Below are 18,552 nucleotides of genomic sequence, written 5' to 3'. Positions count from 1 at the left end.
TGTTTACAAATTATGAAGAAATTTTGATGTTATCACAAGTGTACCTTTTCCTTTTCGAGAAAAAGATGGTCTTTCTTTTATGTTTACAGTCCTCCACTGTGATATATTGTCTTACAAGGGTGACATCTATATCTTTTTCAATGTATTCGCTGTAATATTATTGTGTACTGGTGATATTATTTTTAGCTGAAGAGCATGTCAGTTTTAATGATATGTGCCTGTCACTGGCACCATCATTCAGACCCCTTGACCTTTTATACAGATTACAAAAACTACAATTATAAAACCTTTTGTGAGTATAGGCACTTCTGGCTTCTTACAAATGTCACTAATAAAAGGTCACCTTTGTGGTTCAGTTGCTGCTTCTCAGGCTGGGCATTGTAGAGTGTTATGGATCCATTTGGGGTGTTTTCTGAATCATTTCATACTTACCTTCCTGAAGAGCAGGAGTAGCCTTGAAACTTGTCCAATGACCAGCCAACGGTGTCTATTGGAGATGGCTTTTTAGCAACAATAGCCTTTATTTGTGTTGTTCTGGGCTCAGCACAGCCTACATCACCTGTCTATTTAAAGAAGATTTGAAAGTTATGTTTCAGGAGCTGATTTGATTTAGAACTTTATATATATGGAAATATTTTGACTGGTACCTTTCATATTATTGAAAACACTCAAAGAAACAATGTGATGAATTTTTCTGAACATTATGGGTTTTCTCCTGAAGCTGGAAATGGTTTCATGAAACTGAAAGAAGATTTACTCAAAATGTCTTTGAAATGTAGGTGAGCTTTCTGTGTTATTCAGTGTAGACTGATATGGTGGGCAAGCGTTGCTGCTCCTTCAACCTTCCTCTGCATTGGCGTGACATCATCTTCTCCTAGTGCCCATTCGCTTCCCACCACAGTCTTCATCATTAGGGAAGGGCCACCATCCCTTACTTTTACAATACCCTGGCCCTGATTACAAGTTGGGCAGTTAATTCCACCCCAGGCGTAAACCTCTGTTTACGCACAGGACAGAAGTATGAATTTGGTTTGGTTTTCGATAATTATCAGGTGCGTTAAATAACCCAACATTAGTTACATTTCGGCAGGTCAAACCTGCCAAAATTTAATAGGGGAAATGTATACGCTATTTAACGTATCATGTGGATTTTGGTGTGCTAAGCATCAAAATCCGCATGTTATTCCCCAGTAACTCGTAATAGGTGCTTTTTATCGCACTAGATAAATAAAGAACAGTAGTGCACCTTAATTTACCAGACGCGATAAAGAGCATGTTTACTTGTAATCCGGTCCCCGCTCTCTTCTTCCAGATTTTGGGGGTGATTCTTACCTTGGCGGGCGGCGGAGGCCGCCCGCCAAAGTACCCCCGCCAGAACACCGCACTGCGGTCGTCAGACCGCTGCGGTGATTCTGGGTTTTCCACTGGGCTGGCGGGCGACCGCCAAAAGGCCACCCGCCAGCCCAGTGGAAAACAACCTTCCCACGAGGACGCCGGCTCTGAATGGAGCCGGCGGAGTGGGAAGGTGCGACGGGTGCAGTGGCACCCGTCGCGTATTTCAGTGTCTGCAAAGCAGACACTGAAATACAAAGTGGGGCCCTCTTACGGGGGCCCCTGCAGTACCCATGCCATTGGCATGGGCACTGCAGGGGCCCCCAGGGGCCCCACGACACCCCATACCGCCATCCTGTTCCTGGCGGGCGAACCGCCAGGAACAGGATGGCGGTATGGGGTGTCAGAATCCTCCATGGCGGCGCAGCGAGCTGCGCCGCCATGGAGGATTCATTTGGGCAGTGGAAAACCGGCGGGAGACTGACGGTTTTCCACATCTGACCGCGGCCAAACCGCCGCGGTCAGAATGCCCTGCGGGGCACCGCCAGCCTGTTGGCGGTGCTCCCGCCAACCCTGGCCCCGGCGGTCCATGACCGCCGGGGTCAGAATGACCCCCTTTATCTCCATCAGGGGAGTGGGAAGGTCACCATGCTGAACATCTGACAATACAAAGGGATGGAATGACACACCCTCAAATGTGCACCCCACTTTTTTCCCGATTGCTGGGGATAAGGCTGTAACCCTCCCTCGCTCCCATCACATGTAGAACTTACAATTCACCAATGAAAAGAAAGTCCAGCTTCTTCCTACACCCCTAGTCCAAATTGAACTAAGCGACTCTTGTTTTCTGAGGATATGCATCCTAAGAGGCATCTCCACCACCTCCCATCAGCCCACGTTTGATGAACAAGTTGCGTCCTCTACGTCTTCTCCACACAAGAGTCCATACAATCAACCCTCCCACCATATGCGTTGAAGTACCAAAGTAGACGGAGACCGCAAGGACGTCACAGCTAGGCCTCCTTGATTTGCATGTGGGTTGAGACCTTTCATGGTGGTGCCCACTGCCAATACGCAGTCAATAAAACAGCGTAGATTGCAAGATGACTTGCTGGAGATGGTGGACTGTAAACAGAAACCAGTGTACCAGTGATCCCTGAATGTGCCGGCCTACCAAACTTCCCAGGTCAATGCGAGGCTGGAGTTCATACTCCACTAGAAATGGTTATGAAACTTATTGCAGAACACAGGGGATGGAGGGTGATCAGAAAAAAAGGCGAATATTGAGGAACTCACTCTGTTTTCTCCCCTCTCTGCCCGGCAGGTTCGATGCTTATCACCAATACCGCTACCTGGAGAGCAAGAGGCTTGGGCGGAACAGCTACAAGGAGCAGTATGTCTTCATCTACAGGTGCCGCACTCCCTCCGTCCCGGCATCTCACTGATACTGCTCGTGTCTATTGGCCAATCAGAGGCACCAATCCTTAGTCAAGTCTTCCAGTTCTCCTACAGGCCAGATGAATTTGAGAGAGGGCAAAGCGGTGAATCAGTCTTGCCAAGGCCAGAGCTCTTAGCACCTTCATGGGCAGAAATAGACCTGAATGATGGTAGCTTTCAGCCAGTCTTGTATTCATCCCACAACAGCATGTACTAAAGATCCCGAGCATCTATGACCCGATGCATCTCCAGTCCTGCTCTAGTATGTATTGAAGATGCTCTAAGCATCTTTTTATGACCCTAGCCATCTCCAGACCAGCTCCAGCCTGTACTGAAGATCCCCCGAGCATCTATGATCCAATGCATCTCCAGTCCTGCTCTAGAATGTAGTAAAGATGCTCTAAGCATCTTTCTATGACCCTAGCCATCTCCAGACCAGCTCCAGCCTGTACTGAAGATGCTCCGAGCATTTCTCTAAGATACGGGGGGAAACATTTCCAAACGGCTTGTGATGCCCTTGTATCCCGCAAGGCGACACAAGGCAACACAAGCCCTTAACTGGGATTTACTAAGCCATGCAAAGCCACGTTGTGTGGCTCTGCATGGTCTAGTAATTTCAAGGTAACTCAAAGCAGTGCATTTCACTGCCTTGCATTACCTTGTGAAAGGGAAGTGTTCCATGGGTGGACTGTGGGAATTCCCACGCATCCACCTATCGATTTTGGAGCATTCCCAGATTTACAGAGTTGTAAACCTGGGAATGCATTTAAATGGTGCATCACCCAGGAATAATGAGGGGAAATATCCTTATTTCTTCATGTTAGTTCCTTTTCCTATGAGTAATGCATTTTGCATCACACATAGAAAAAGGAAAATGTCTTTCAGGATGTTTTTTGTGCAGGGAGGTGTCCCTTCCTGCAGAAAAAGAATCCTGTTTATAACACAGGCACCCTTGCAGCATGACGCAAAGGTGCCTGCATTGCCGCTAGGCAGCACACAGTGCCAAGCAGAGGGAGGCAGCAGAAATGAGTCATATCTTTGTCCATATGGAGCATTTTTGATATCTCCTTTCGTGCAACACAACAAGTTGCTCTGCTGAGCTGTGTTGCAATAAACTTTTGTACATCTGCCCCTAGGTATCTCCAGACCTACTCCAGTATGCATAGTTTTTGTTTCTCTGCATCACTGCTCCAGTATGTATTAAAGATGCTCTGAACAGCTCCCAATGAAACTGGGGATTTACAGAGCAGTTTCAGCGTGTATCAAAGACACTCTGAGCAGCTCTCGAAGCCATTAGGTGTCTCCAGACCGTTCTAGCACATATTGAAAGTGCTCAGCACATCTCTCAAAGGCTTTAGTCATCTGCAAACCTGTTCTGTTGCATAGTAGAGATGCCCTGAACATCTTTCTAAGACATTGGTCATGCAGAACCTCGTTCAATAGCAACTAAATAAGCACTTGGCATCTCTTGAAGACGTTGGCCATCTATGGACCTGCTCTAGCGCGTATTGAAGATGCACTGAGCATCTTTCTAAAGCGTTGCATATCCCTCAACCTGCTACAGCACATATTGAAGATGCTCAGAGCATCTCTTTATTGTTCTGGTCCTATGCGGAGCTGCTCCAGTATGCATTGTAGATGCTCGGGCCTCTCTCTATGACCCTGGGCAACTCCAGATCTGCTCCAGTGCATATAAAAGATGATCCGAGCATCTCTCTACAACATTTGGGGCATATTTAAGTGCTCCTAGCACTGCCGGAGTGTCACTTTTAGTGACGCTCTGGTGGTGCAATGCCATGCGCCGTATTTACAAGGTGGCGTTAAGCTACTTTTTGTGGTTTAACGCCACCTTGTAAATACAGTCCCTTCACATGCAGCACTTTGTGTGGAAGGGCATGCCAAAGCAACATCTGTTGCATTTTGACGCTGCCTCAGATTTAGGAGATTTTGTAAACCTGAGGCAGCACCAAAATCTAACGCCACCCCAGGGGCGGCGTTAGAGTGGCACAACGAGGAGAAATGCTTTCATTTCTCCTCGTTTTTTGCTCTTTCTATGTGTGCTGCATTCTGCAGCACACATAGAAAGAGAAAATCACCATTTAAGATTGTTTTTGTGCAGGAAGGAGTTCCTTCCTGCACAAAAACAATCTCCCCCTCAAAGCAGCCATCCTTGCACTATGATGCAAGGGTTGCTGCGTTGGCGCACAGCAGCAAATTTAGCGCCGGCGCAGGGGGAAACAAAGGGGTGCACCGTATTCTAGTAAATAAGGCCCATCCCTGCGTTTTGAAAATGACAGTACACGAAGCTGGCAAATGTGGTGCAGCGTCGCGCACCACCATTTTCTCTTAAATCTGGCCCTTTGTATCTCCAGACTCCTCCAGCACATATTGGAGATGGTCTGGGTATCTCTCTTATGTTTTGGCCATCTGCAGACCCACTCCTGTGGATATGAAAGATGTTCAGAGAATCTTTCTAGGGCATTGATCATGCCGGTATCTGGTTCATCACTAACTGAAGATGATCAGAGCGATTCTTGAATATACTAGACTACTCTACACCTGCTCCAGTCTGTACAGAAGATGCTATGAGCATCTCTCTAAAATACTGGGTATCTCCAGACCTGGTCCATAACATGTTGAGGATGCTCCAAGAATCTTTTAAAGGCACTGGACATGCCAAGATCCGGTTCAACACCGACTGAAGATGCTCCGAGAATCTCTCGAAGACACTAAGCATCTCCAGACCTGCTCTAGCTAGTATCGAAGATGGTCTGAGTGTCCCTCTAAGGCTTTGATCACCTGCAGTCCTGCTCTAGTGTATATTAAATATGCTCTGACTATCTTTCTAAGACAATGGGCATGACAAGTCCTGCTACAACACCAACTGAAGATGATTAGAGCATTTCTTGAATACACTGGATAGCTCTACTACTCCAGCATATAGTGAAGATGCACAGAGCTTCTCTCTAATACATTGCGTATCTCGAGGCTTGAAGATGCTAACGGCATCTCAAGAAGACATCTGGCATCTCCAGACCAGTTCCAGTACATATTGAAGGGCAACTGAGCATGTTTCTGGGATCTTCGGTGTCTCCAGATTTGCTCCATCATAAGCTCAACTCATTCTGGCTCTAGGTGGCTAATGTACACCTGAGATCCCCTAAACAAGTCCTAACTTTCTCAAGTGAAGATCTTAATAAATCCAGAAGAAAATTGAACCAGCTCGGTTTTCCTGCAGTCCTGAAAACCCTACTCTAGTGTTCCTCAATAACCTCAACCACAGTCTACCTGGGATAGAAGAAAAGAGTTGTTTGATCCACGCAGTTAGCTCAGGTGCGTAGTGTAGATAGCCGCATTGGTGGGACCAGGCTGTATATCTGCAATATATGGACTTATCACAGCTTCCTCGAAGCTCACTTTACGTTCTGAGTTTGGCTTTTTCATCTTTTTCACCAGGCCAAATGTTGTGGAGGTGAGAGACACATACCAGTACGTGGAGGGTCAGGAAGCTGACGAGGAGGATGTTTTCGCCCGAGGGCCTTTCATTGTTCGCTTCTACTCACCAAAAACAGGTGCCTCGTCGGTAGAAAGTGAGAGCCGGTCAGAGCAAGCCAGCTGCAGATCCTACGGAGAGGCTATAATGGCAGTCAGTCGGCATTGTATGGGGCACACGCATGTCATGGGAAGCATCTGCACCTCCTATTAAAAGCTATATTCTGAAGACAGACCTTGGTATTAGACAATAGCGCTTGAATATTGTGAGGCGCTACTTGTGGGTCAGATTGTGGTGCCCGCTTTCGGTGTGGAAGGAGAACACCCTAAATAATTGCTGCCACCTGGGGGCTATACAAGCAAATGCCCAACTTCACTTGTGAGCGAGTGTGTAAGAATGAGTACGAAAGCATGGGCATAAGTAAGCAAGCGAGCATGAGTGAAAGTGGAGGAATAAGCAAGCAGATGCGTGAGGCAGTCGGTATATTTCATAACCTGTCAGAAACTTTTGTGGGGCCTAGATCACTAAAGCCATGCAGGGCCCCTCTCTGATGCATGAATACTTGTGTGAGGAAACGAAGTGTATAACATGGTGTGGTTGTGCAATCTCACTGTGTAAGTACACTTACCAAGCCCTTTAAGACCAGTAGGTTTCATTTCTGAAACCCTTAGCTTAATCCTGGGTAGCTGTGGCTCAGAGAAGTCAGGCTTACACAAAGAAAAGGTTAAGCATTTAAACAGCACCAAAACCATTAAAGAAGGAATACACAAGAGACACAAGGAATCCGACACCAATCTATAAAAATAGATTAGGTTTTATATAATTTTTCACACCACAATGAAAAGATCTACCAGAGGGTTCTGGAGATACGGAATTGGCGTGGTACAGTATCTGTGTACTTTTTACTCAACCATGATTAAGCACTGACACTTGGAGACTTTTTTGAAGAAAACGTATGCGAGTATCAATTGAGTAACTTTAGGTGACCATCTCCATCAGGGAACCAGTAAAGGGGACCAGCAAGACCCTTAGAAACAGTTATTTCCAGAAAAGAAGCAGCCATGAGTAAGTTCCAGTTGTTGTACCACCTTGTAATATAGAAGTGGTCCTGATGCAAGGGATGCAGGATACTCAAGGATGCTGTGGATGCGATGCTGTAAACGTGGGTCGTCCTGCGACTACTCTTCGAGCACAGGCTTGGTGAAGTGGTACTGGCCCCTGGGGTTGATGTGTTTCAAAGTCTTCTCAAACCTGGCAGAAGTCCAATTGTCACTAGACTACGAGTCACCCGGTATCATGGTTGCAGAGGAATCCTTCTTTGGGTGATAACTTGCCTTCTAGGTGGTTAAGCTGCACTCCGACAACTCTCCTGGGTCCAGCAGACAGAGGGCAACTTTTGAGCATTGGGTCCTGGTCCCTTGTGCTACACTTCAGCAAGGAGCAGCAATTAGAAGATTTGGACTACCAACTCGCACTAGCAGACTTCTACAGCTGTTGTGGCCTTGTGTAGAGAGCAGGAGGTCAGCCAACTCACCCTTGGAGTCTCTTGCTTCGGCGGTGCTCCAGAGTTGACTTCTCCATCAGCAGGACAAAGCAGGTATGGTCCCTTCTCCTCTGCTAGCCTCCAGGTTCAGCTGGTGCATTCCACATCAATACAGGCTTGCATACCGAGGCCTTTGGAGCACCATGGCATTTCGTCTTTGGTTTTCTTCTCCAGTCCATTGAGATCTGAGTTCTTGGTGACAAAGGTGGCTGTTTATGCTAAGAAAATGCCCTTGGGGAGGTAGCAGTAACTGGCCAATGGGCTGCTTTATTCCCTCCCTCCAAATGACTACTTCCTGTGAAGTGTGGCATTTAGCTGTTTCGGAAGACTCTGTTCTGCTCACTGGGAGAACCCCTCTCTCAGTGTGTAGAGCTGAAAAAAAGGTTTGGAAACTGGTTTCTTCTCTCTGTCCCTAGTGCTAGCCTGTCTGCCTAAACAGTAGAGCAGTCCCTCTCGCAAGTGTTTACCATCTGCCCTTTAAAGGCAGCTTCTCCTTCTCCATGTGGCTTCCTGCCAGGGACCGGTAACACCTCTCTCCAGTGCAGGCGTCTATTGTGTCCTTTCCTAGGAGTCGTTCACACATTTCTGCAGAAGGGCAGAAGGCTGTGCATGAGGACAGTCCTTGTGTGCAACCGTAAACGGGCTCTGGAAACATTGGGCAACTGAAGTAACAACTTCTAAAGTTGTAGTATGCCCACCAGTGACATTAAGTTTGATTTAACCATTGAATCAGATTTAATGCACTGATAGTAGACCCACTTAGAAGTTAGCAAGGCTGCGATGTCAGCCTGCAATTATGTACTTAAGTGGAGCAACTGGCCTTTCTATAGTAAAAACAACAATGTAGGGTTTTTACTGCAGGTTTTTACAGCACCCTCTCTTAGGGCTCTCTAGGCCTACATTAGGGGTGACTTACACACATTAAAAAGGGAGGCTTGGGCTTTGCCATTACCTTAAATTGCAAGGTTGAGTTAGCAGCTTAAAACTCCTCTTCCAGGCTGCAGTGTGGGAGACATGTTTTACCTTATTCCACATAGGGTGGTGTAACAAGTGCGGCAATCCACGAGAAACACTTCAACTTACAGGCCCTGGCACTCTGGTGCCCCATACTAGGGACTTACAAGTAAGCCAAGCTATGCCAATTGGGGAGAAACCAATTAGACATATACCATTTTAAGGGCCAGAGCATATGTACTGAGTCTTGATTAACAGGGTTCGGGGCATTTCAGAGCCATTACATCGGTGCCTAGGAGCCAAAACAGGGGCAAAAGTGGGGGTGAAATCTGAAAAAAATCTGTTTCCTCACACTTTGTTCAAAAGAAAAACACACTTCTGGGATATATTTTAAGACAATTCCAGTTTATGGAGCCATCTAGTGGTGACTCTCATTACTTGCACCATCTTGAACCTATACTTGGCAGAGACAGCCCTGGGCCCTAAGAAGAGTGGGCTACAGCAAACAACCCTGGCTGCGCCCCACTTGTGCAGTCCAGGACTCAGCGCTTGGCATGGGCAGGGTGAGCAGCTGCCCAGGGCCCCGCACTCAGCTTATCAACCAGGGACCCCACACCATTGCCTGTGGGCGTAGTCTCGCCAACCATCACAAACATGGTTCCTATCTCCTGTCAGTCAGTGTAGTGCCATCACCCCTAGAGGTAGCTGGGCGCTATCTGATCAAAGGCACTTGGGATGTCTTACACATTGTTTTCTCCCCTCTGGATTTAACCCTGTCAAAGGACAAGCAACTCTCACCGTTTCAGCCCTTTACGAGCTGTTGAAAAGCCTCTTTCCTGTGGCAGGAAGGAGGGGCCGACAGCACAGGACAACTCTGCACAAAGCAGTTTCAGGAGCACCTGGATCCAGAGGCATAAAGCAGGCCTAAAGGCACAGGGCAAGGGGCCCTCATTCAGTCTACCCCAGGGGTCTTCAAACTGGGGGGTGGACCCCCCCCTAGGGGTGCCCCATGTGATCCTAGGGGGGCGCCAGATTCCAGCCAAAAGAAGCTTTATACAGATAACAAGCCTTTGTTTTAAGCAGAAGCATGTTGTTGCATTTAAAAAAAAGGTAACAGTACTTAACTGCAATGCTTAAAAAGGCCTAGACATATTTAAACATTGCCATCTTTATAAAATAATTGTGAAAAATTCTGAGGGGGGGGGCAATGATTTTTATTTTCCAACTGGGGGGGCGCGTGGCATTAAAAAGTTTGGAGGCCACTGGTCAACGGGGAAAACCGAATGAAATGGGAGTCTTGGGGGCCTTCTCATCATATCCTGCAGGGGCCCATCACCTTCAGTTACAACACTGTCTTCAGCCCGGTGAAGGGAGAACAGCCCTGGACATGTCAATGAGTACCAGCTGGAGACCTGTCCGGGAGTATGCTCTCTTGGTGCTTATTTCTTCCATTATGCCTCTTTCAGAGAGATGACATGGTCAGATCAATACACCGGGACCAGAGGAGGGTATTATTTGCCCAGGATCAAGCGGTTTGTTAAAATTAGCAGACCCAAGATTGCATCACACGGCCTCATGCTGCAAAGGCTATACACTTACCACCATACTGATTACAGGTGAACATACCACTGGGCATGTCTCCCCTTAACCAGGTCATATGTCTAAGGGTGGACAGAATTTGTATCATTTACTTTCATGCAATTATGCAACATTTCTGCAAACTTATGCATAATTGTGGGAAATGTAGAGCCATAGCTATATTTAAGCGCAAAATGTGTTCTTGCATTAATCTTTGATGTGAAGATCATTGCACACTAACAAAATAGGGCAAAAAAATCTAAAAGGATCCCATGCGAAAGCCAATCACAATCTGTTGTTCCTGTGTGTCTGAAGTAAAAATGTTTACCTCAAATGGCGTGTTTGCTATACATTTTCAGGCTAAATTGTACCACATTACAAGATGTGCTGTAATTTCAGGAATTTTGAGTTATGCTAAATTCCCGAATGTCTACAAATTATTCTGGTGTATCTTAAATTACACCCAGGGTTAATGATATTCAATCCATTTATTTAACTACACACTTTCTAGTTGCTATTACATTGAACATAAATACTTACAGTCTTGCTAAAAAGGGAGCAGAGGAATAAGTTCAGAAAAGTGATTGCACAAGTTTACACAATTTGGCTAAATGGGAAACCAGGATTGAAAACCTCGTCTCCTAGTTCCGCGTTTCATGGTTTCCATTTAGTGAGCTAGGCTCGTAGCATCATTTATGTACATCTGGATGCGTGCTTTCCATGTGTGTGCTGCAAAACTGGGAACAATATTTGTATGCAGGTGAAATGAGATACATCTCAAAACTAATAACTGAATCTGCATCATGCTAATTTACAAAAGAAAATGCACTCCGGAACCACCAAATTATAAATGAATAATCAGTATCAGAAATGTTAAAGGCAGCAGAGGGCATTTATAGGGGCCTTGTAGGCATGGCTCCTGGCACCTGCCATTAACTTTCACCTGCATCTCACTGTATTCTGGTAGCTGCAGGTATTTTACAGTGGCTTGTGTGATGTGTGATGCCTTCAAAAAAAGTAAAGCTTTTTCAAACTGTTTTGTTTGCTTTCATAAATTGCTTGCTCACAAATCTTCTGCACCACACACCTTGTCTTTCACTGGGTATCTGGGAAGCCATCTTGGAATTTTAACCCACACTGGGCCCTCCTAATAGCATCCTATAAACTGCAGGACACCTCAGTAGGCCATAAATATATACAACCCAATAGCCCCACCATGATGTACCTGCACGGGCTCCACATGCCAGCACTCGAACCTCTAGCACCGGCGGCATTCTCTACAATGTCATCACGACTGCCCCTCCTAACACAGTAACAGTCCACAAATCCGCCATCTCTCCTTTCGCTCACTGACTTTATCCTTGTCTTTGACACTGTACAGTGCTTTGCTGCCTTTTGGCTAGGTTTATGCTATAATAATACCACAGACATACGAATTCCCCCCCCTGCTGACTTGGATGGCAAACTCACCACCTCTGCACACCCGCAGCACAGACTCCTTCAGAGGGAAGGCCAAAAAGTGCAAAAAAAGAGAAAAAACAATGTGGAAGTCCTTCCCCAGCTGTGGACCAAGATCTGGAATGAGACTTCCATATTCATGTGAACAGCCAGCTCCAATTAAGGAATATATGAATGAGTAACTCTTTCAAGAACAATATATCATGCTGCAGTAAGAGTCCTGAACCCAGTCTCCCTGCTATCGCATGCTGACTGTGCCTTTGGCTTGGGCCCCGCATAGATTAATGCTGCCTTTTTGGCCAGGGATGCGCTATATAATTACTACATAGCGCACTAATCTGGAAACAATTCAATATTTGATTTTTGATTAATGATATAAGTTCTGGAAAGACCTAGGCCAAACCATTCCTCCCAGTGTAGTGACATAATGCATTCCCACTTGCAAGAACTTCAAAATATATTTACTTATTTTATTAGGTGTATTATTAATGTATTTATTGTTGTACTGATATCCACACCAGAAAAGTTGCTTCAATAATGCCAGAGGACTAAAAGTCAATTGATGGCGCTTCTTCTGATGTCATTTCCTGTGATGTCACGTAACATGCAAATTAGAGGGGCCTCGCACATTCCCTTTCTGCCCGGGGCCCCAAAAATCCTAGAACCGAGCCTGCCTAGATACCAGGGTTTCCCCTCAAGTCATGCATGTTACAGGTGTGAGCGAACACAGCAGCGCTAGCCCTCACATTATAAAGAACATATACGTTCAATCTATCCCTCAGGTTCCACACATCATACATGAACAGATCACTCAGTACAGAAAGATCTCATGTTCACGATTTAATCCACAGAGGAAAGTCCCTAGTTGCACCGATCTGACAAGCACAAGTGTCAGACATAGGGACCAGGGGCCATATGTACGAACACATTTTCCCATTGACACAGAATGCGAAAAACCCTTTCCTACATCTGGCCCCAGGTCATTTATTTATTTCAGTTTACTTCAGTGTGTTGAGCCAAGGTTTTCTATACAAGAATAAAGAGGATAAATACGCGCCACAGAAATATAAACATCAACAGTGGTAAAAAGTTGCACAACTTTGATCTACAAAGGTGCACTGCTGTGCATAAGTAAACCTATTAATGAGATTTTAATCCCTCAGTGTGAGAGTTAATCAGACACTTATATAACATCCCATCCACCTAATTTACAGCTCATAAAACATGCAATTACAAACCACAGAGAATGATACAACCTACATAAGTCCCTTTCACCCTAACTTCACTGCCAAATACTAAACAAAAATTACTTTTTAATGCTACAATCAATCATTCAGAATTTGTGGAGCGTGGCTCGCCACCCTTGAGGGTATCCAGGCGCTAGGATCCTGCTGCGATTAGTCAAAGAGCCAGGAGTCATTTTCTGAATGCAGTGAGAGAGAGCTGTTCAGAGGTGGGGGGAGGGAGGGGGGTTCCATGCCTTGGCCGCAAGGTAGGAGAAAAAGCATCCACCGCTGTGACTTTACCGTAGATGCTGTGAGTGACAACCAAAGGTAGCAGTGTCAGGAGCTCACTCCATGCTTCAGAGCAGAAAGAGAAAAAGACTGAAAACAAGGAGAGGTGGGCGAGGATGAGAAAAAAAAGCAGCGGCAGAGATGGCTTACTACAACCCAGTTTAATACCACTCATATTACCAGCCTCAGAAGGATTGAAGGCTGAGAGGGCCGGGATTTTAACTTGGGAGCTGTAGATCACGAGATAGCAAAAGCGAACATTTACCTCACTGAGCCATTTGGTCTCCTTCTGGTACAGAAGGGAGGTTTCTCAGCATTTTAGGCCTTGCTCCAGGTACCTTTTTACTAACATTCAGTCACCTTCTCTATAGAGGTCTTTCACAAAGGTAAAGGCCAAGAGCCTCATTTACAAAGTCTTTGCGCTACCAAATTTTTTTATGCAGCGGTGGTGCTTAACAGTGGGCCCACAGCGTCGGTTTATAAAGCCTTGTGTCACATTATGCCTGAGCCAGGTATAATGTATGCAAGGTAGGCGTTCCCGGGCAAAAAGCCACGCAGAACTGACGCAGTGAAATTTATAACATTTTATTGCGTCATTCTGTGAAGTCACTGTGTCAAAATTTTAACGCCTACAGAGGGCTTTTGTTTATGGGAGCCTTCCTCACATTCCTGGAGTAGTGTCTTTTTTTTTTTTTTGCGCTAGCCCAGCAATGCCTCAGTTTGACACCACAGATGCGTCAGAAATGTGCGCCATGGAGCTCTGTATAGTAAATACACCTCATCTATGGCGCTGTCAGTGAATCGTTAGGCAGCGCAAGAAACCCATCAGGCTGATGCGTCAGATTCTTGTAAATGATGTCCCTTGTTTGGGTGGCCCATCCACCGCCAGTGATGGCAGAGTGACCTTCAACCTCTGGCGGTCGCCATGGAGGAGCCAACAGATGTCATCACCTAGGTGATTCCAGACATGGTGATGAGAGCTCCAGGGGTGAGGGCGGAGAATCAGAAAAAGGGTGTCTTCAGGTCTTCACTGAAAGAAGGGAGAGGAACCAGATGGTTCATGGAGAGTGGGTAATGTTCGTAGTGCACTGGAACTGCATACAACCAAGGAAAGAAAAGCACTAAACACTTGCAAGGGAGCCACCAGGCCACAGCAAAACCCACAAGTGAACATGAAAAGTAGAACAAAGTCCGCAGTTTCATGTTTTGAACGAAACAACCACTTGCGACCTCTCATTGGCAGGTCCATGAGGTTACAACAATATATCAGGTTACATAGATTTACAAGAGTTGGCCCCCACGGAGCAGAGCTATCCCTCAGAATGCACAGAACTTCCTGGCGCGTGCCCCTGCCACAGCGCTATGTCTCGGGCTGACAGGAGCGTTCAGGCTCATTAACCTTCTAAGGCATTTTATGAGTCAAATGTGGGACTAGACTGACTGCAGATTCATCCAGCAAGTCCCCTGACCACCAGAGTTATCTCACCTCTATTGTACCACAATACTTGGGGGTGCATAGACATCTTTGCAACAGGTGCCTTAACCTCATGTTATTTTAGAATGCAGCATGTCGGTGACAGGTGAGGGGTAACACATGCACTATCACATTTGCCCTTGTTGCCAACTTCTTTACACCAGAGTTGTTTTTAAATAAATGCATGTATATGTTGCTGTCGGATTCTGCTCCTCCTGACTCCACCCCCTTCTAATGCCATCCCTGTATCCCCAGATTGGGGGATCCTGGGGGTATACCTGTTCCTGTTCCAGTTCCAGCACTGCTCGAGTTACAGTGGCCTCACAGGCTCAGCCAGGAAGCTAGACTTCAGATAACACGTACCTGGCAGGTCCAGGCCTCAGGCAGCACTGCCACCCCTCATGTTCCCTCTGCAGGCTAGCCCCTGATGCAGCAGAGATGCATTTTACATGAAAGGGCGAGCAGGAGGTCAGGCATGCTGCCACAGCACCATCTGCCGGCTACATAAGGTTCTGCACTTTAACCCTGTTCTGGTTTCATTCTTTCCACAGTTATCAAGGACTTCGTGCTGGTGGCTCTGCACGCGAGCCCCCGGGGCGCCGCCAAAGAAATCCACAAGCTCTTCCGGGTCATCGAGGAGGTGCGAGAGAACTGGAAGACAGAGGTAGAGATTCAGGAGACTGGTGCAGGGGAAGTTAGTGACAATATAATGACTATTTATTTTTCTTTTTTTTTTAAATATTTCATACAAAAACACTGCTACCAAAAAAGTCTTAAAAATTGTTTGTAGAAATAAAAAAATATATATAGAAAAAGCATAAGCAACTTGGGTAGGGAGGAGTCTGGTGCCAGTACTTAGCTGCCAAGTTCCCCATGTGCATGCGTGATGTGCTACTCCAGCTGAAGTGTTTTACTTTGAATTCTGGGACTTGTAGTTCTGTTTGATAAACAAGACTACAAGTCCCAGATTTCCCCCTTTACTTCTCTTGAACAAGAGGCAATTTCAGGCGGGAGATAGCCAAAATAAAGCTAAAAGGATCTTGGTTGTAGCCCAGATGATGATTTTCACAGATTCATCCCTAAAGTGCTTGGTGAGTCATTTTTCTGTTTCCGCCATCCTATCCCCTGAGCTTTCGTTTGCGCAGCTGCCTTTCAGCTTTGTGAACTCACTTTTCTTTTCTCATGCAGCAGCTCTGCGTGCATCCTGGGAGAAAGATCTGGAATCTTCCCTTCCCCCATTCCCACTCGCCAGCCTTGTGGAAGAGATGCTGATGCTGCTCAACTCTACATGTGCATCTCTGGTGTTCTCCACTAAATCCTCGTTCTCCAGCAGTGTGCAGTTCAGTTCCCAGAACACCTGAGCCAGTGGGGAACTTCCCTGTGAGTTCACCCCTTGAAACTGATTGCCCTGTGGTTACAGACCTGAACCGCAAACACAGAACTTAAAAGAGACTTTAAGGTTGAGGAGGAGAATAGGAAACCAAACTGGGAACTCATGCAGCTGTTGTGGCCACTCCAAGACAAGTCCTGGCATTCGCTCCCAAGCCTCTGATAACATCCTTCAGAAATGCCTTGCCCACATCTCTTTCAGCACTCCGGACTTTACATCCATTCGTAGGTGGCGCGTTTCATCCCTCTTCATTGGATCACTCCTTACACCAGCTCATAGAGGGCAACTCCTGAGCTGTTTTTCTGAAACAAATCAATTGGGAGCCGTGGGTCAAAACATGCCATCTAAGTTGGGTGAGGGCTTTTCATCATTTAAAAGGAATTGCCACTGCTTTCTCAATTCTTCTGGTAGGGTGTTCCCATTCTTTTTTGTCTGTGCATTCAGCAAGGATTACTTTTATGATAAAGTCAGTAATTGGAGGACAAACTCCCTGGCTTTTTACTCCTGAGCGTCCCCTTGTCTTGTTAATAGTGTCTTCAAATATCTACAGAGAACTTGAACGGGTGGTGATGCTTCACTGGTTGGTTTGAGCCACCTGTAGGTCCATGTTTTTTTTCTTCTTCTCTTTGTGTGTCCTTGATGAGGACTTCTGCCCCCACTGCATCCTGCTACATGCTCTCTTGTCCTTCTGATGGTTTGCTTTCTGGTGGTCCACTGAACTCTACACCTAGCCTTTGTAGCTTTTCTTGGAGTTCTCGGACTGCTTCTGTTCAGGTGCCCTCCCAACATCTGTGTTGCCTTTGTCCCAGTCTCTTGTGATATACTCATCATCCATGTGGGATCCAAAGAGCTTCTTCCACGTGTAGAAGTGCTCCTTCCTTTGCCTTACTCTTTTCCTGCTGGTCCTCGATGTTTAGACGCTCCTCTGCCTTGTCAGTTTGCTTCAGCTCTGGGCTTGCTTTCGTTGAGGGTGTCTTAGTTTCCAAGGCTGCCTGCATCTTCCTCCCAGACCTGTTGGGCATCTTCTCCTTCTTCTGCCTTGCATTTGGCCAGAAGGTTCTGGGACTCATCTGATTCTGATCTTCGGTCACTGATGTTTGACTTTATCTTTCTGTTCTTCCATTGGCAGTCCTGGCTTTGTCAATGTCTCCGGTGTGGGTTCATTTTCAGCTTCTGGTGTGAGGTCTTCCTGGGTTTCCTGGGGTGGTGTTGCTTCTTTCAGACCTTCCTCCTCTGTAGTTCCCTCCGGGGAGTGGTTCCTTGCCACAGCTAGGCACCCAGGTTGGGTGGGTTGTGCTGCCATTAGTTTTGCCTCTGTTGTGAGTGTGTGGCTCTACTGTCGTGGGTTTGGCCTGCATATTCTCTGATGTCCGAGGTGCTTCTTTCCTTTTGGGTGAGTAAGTTTTCTTTCTTTTTTCCTCTTTTGCTGCTCTCTGGTGGGCGTTCGCTTTAGGTTTGGCTTATGGGTGCAGCGGTGTCTGGTTGTCCTAGGGTCTGGGACCTCTGCTGCCGCTGCTGCGAATGTCCTCTTCCTCGCTGACTCAGGGCGCTGGTAGTTGCACATCTTCTTCCCAGTGCACCTTCTTGCTTCAGGTCGAGGTGTTTAGCAGATCCTGCAGAATGTCTCTGAGCAGTGCTTGGCCTTGTGTTTCACTTCTTGCAGGTGAAGTGTTGTCCCTGGTACCTGGATTTGCTCTTGTCCGCTCCTGGTTGAAAGCTTGCCGGTGAATGCCTTGGGACGTCTTTTCCTGCGTGGTCATATTCCAATTTCAGGATAGTTTGCCAAGCTATGGTCCAGGTCCCAGACTCATGGACTGTGCCTTTATACGATGCTGCTCTATCTTCAGGTCAGGGATGCAAGATCTTAGTCCAGGATGTGGCTTACTATATACGAGGGACTTCTGCTAACAGAGCTCCTCTCCACTCTGTCTTTGCTGTGTCTTATGTCTTCTGTCTGCAGACATTGACTTCCAGACCTCCAGGGCATCTGGCCCAGCCTCTTCCCCTGCGCCTTTTGTCTGCTAATAAAATCAATCAAATGAAGCAAGAAGACTGCCAAATGACCTCTGCACAAAAAAGTTATTACGCCAAAAGCATTTTGTGTCGTGTTTTTTAAAGCTACAATCTAATATACCAACACAAAAGGATGACGGACAGAGTTCTAAAACGTTTTGAACATTCACCCCCCAGTCATAGATCTGGGAGGACCGGACTTGGCAGCTGGGCTGGACTGTTCCCCTGGGGAACAGGGTCAAGGCTGATTTGCATATGGCTGGGTCCAAGCTGGGTGACGTGGCGAGCAAAATAACGATGGATTAAACCCAGATCTGTGGCTGAGGTTGAGTGTTTGAAAAGTTTCAACACTCCGTCCATCATTTT

The 18,552-nt window shown here is 46.5% G+C and overlaps 1 protein-coding gene across 2 annotated transcripts in view; it reads left to right on the top strand.

Moving 5' to 3' along the window:
* LOC138260944 (deoxyribonuclease-1-like) overlaps nucleotides 1-18,552 on the top strand; it is a 55,237-nt gene that overhangs the window by 24,612 nt on the left and 12,073 nt on the right. The window contains exons 4-6 of one of the 2 annotated variants that reach the window (XM_069209489.1): nucleotides 2,657-2,743; nucleotides 6,226-6,341; nucleotides 15,335-15,447. In XM_069209489.1, coding sequence (XP_069065590.1) covers nucleotides 2,657-2,743; nucleotides 6,226-6,341; nucleotides 15,335-15,447 — 316 coding nt within the window. Of the gene's footprint in view, nucleotides 1-2,656; nucleotides 2,744-6,225; nucleotides 6,342-15,334; nucleotides 15,478-18,552 lie in introns of both variants that reach the window. The other variant, XM_069209487.1, reaches the window with a different exon arrangement.

Source organism: Pleurodeles waltl, chromosome 10 (assembly GCF_031143425.1).
Source record: "Pleurodeles waltl isolate 20211129_DDA chromosome 10, aPleWal1.hap1.20221129, whole genome shotgun sequence".
Classification (NCBI taxonomy): Eukaryota; Metazoa; Chordata; class Amphibia; order Caudata; family Salamandridae; genus Pleurodeles; species Pleurodeles waltl.
This window is presented reverse-complemented; position numbering and strand designations above follow the sequence as displayed.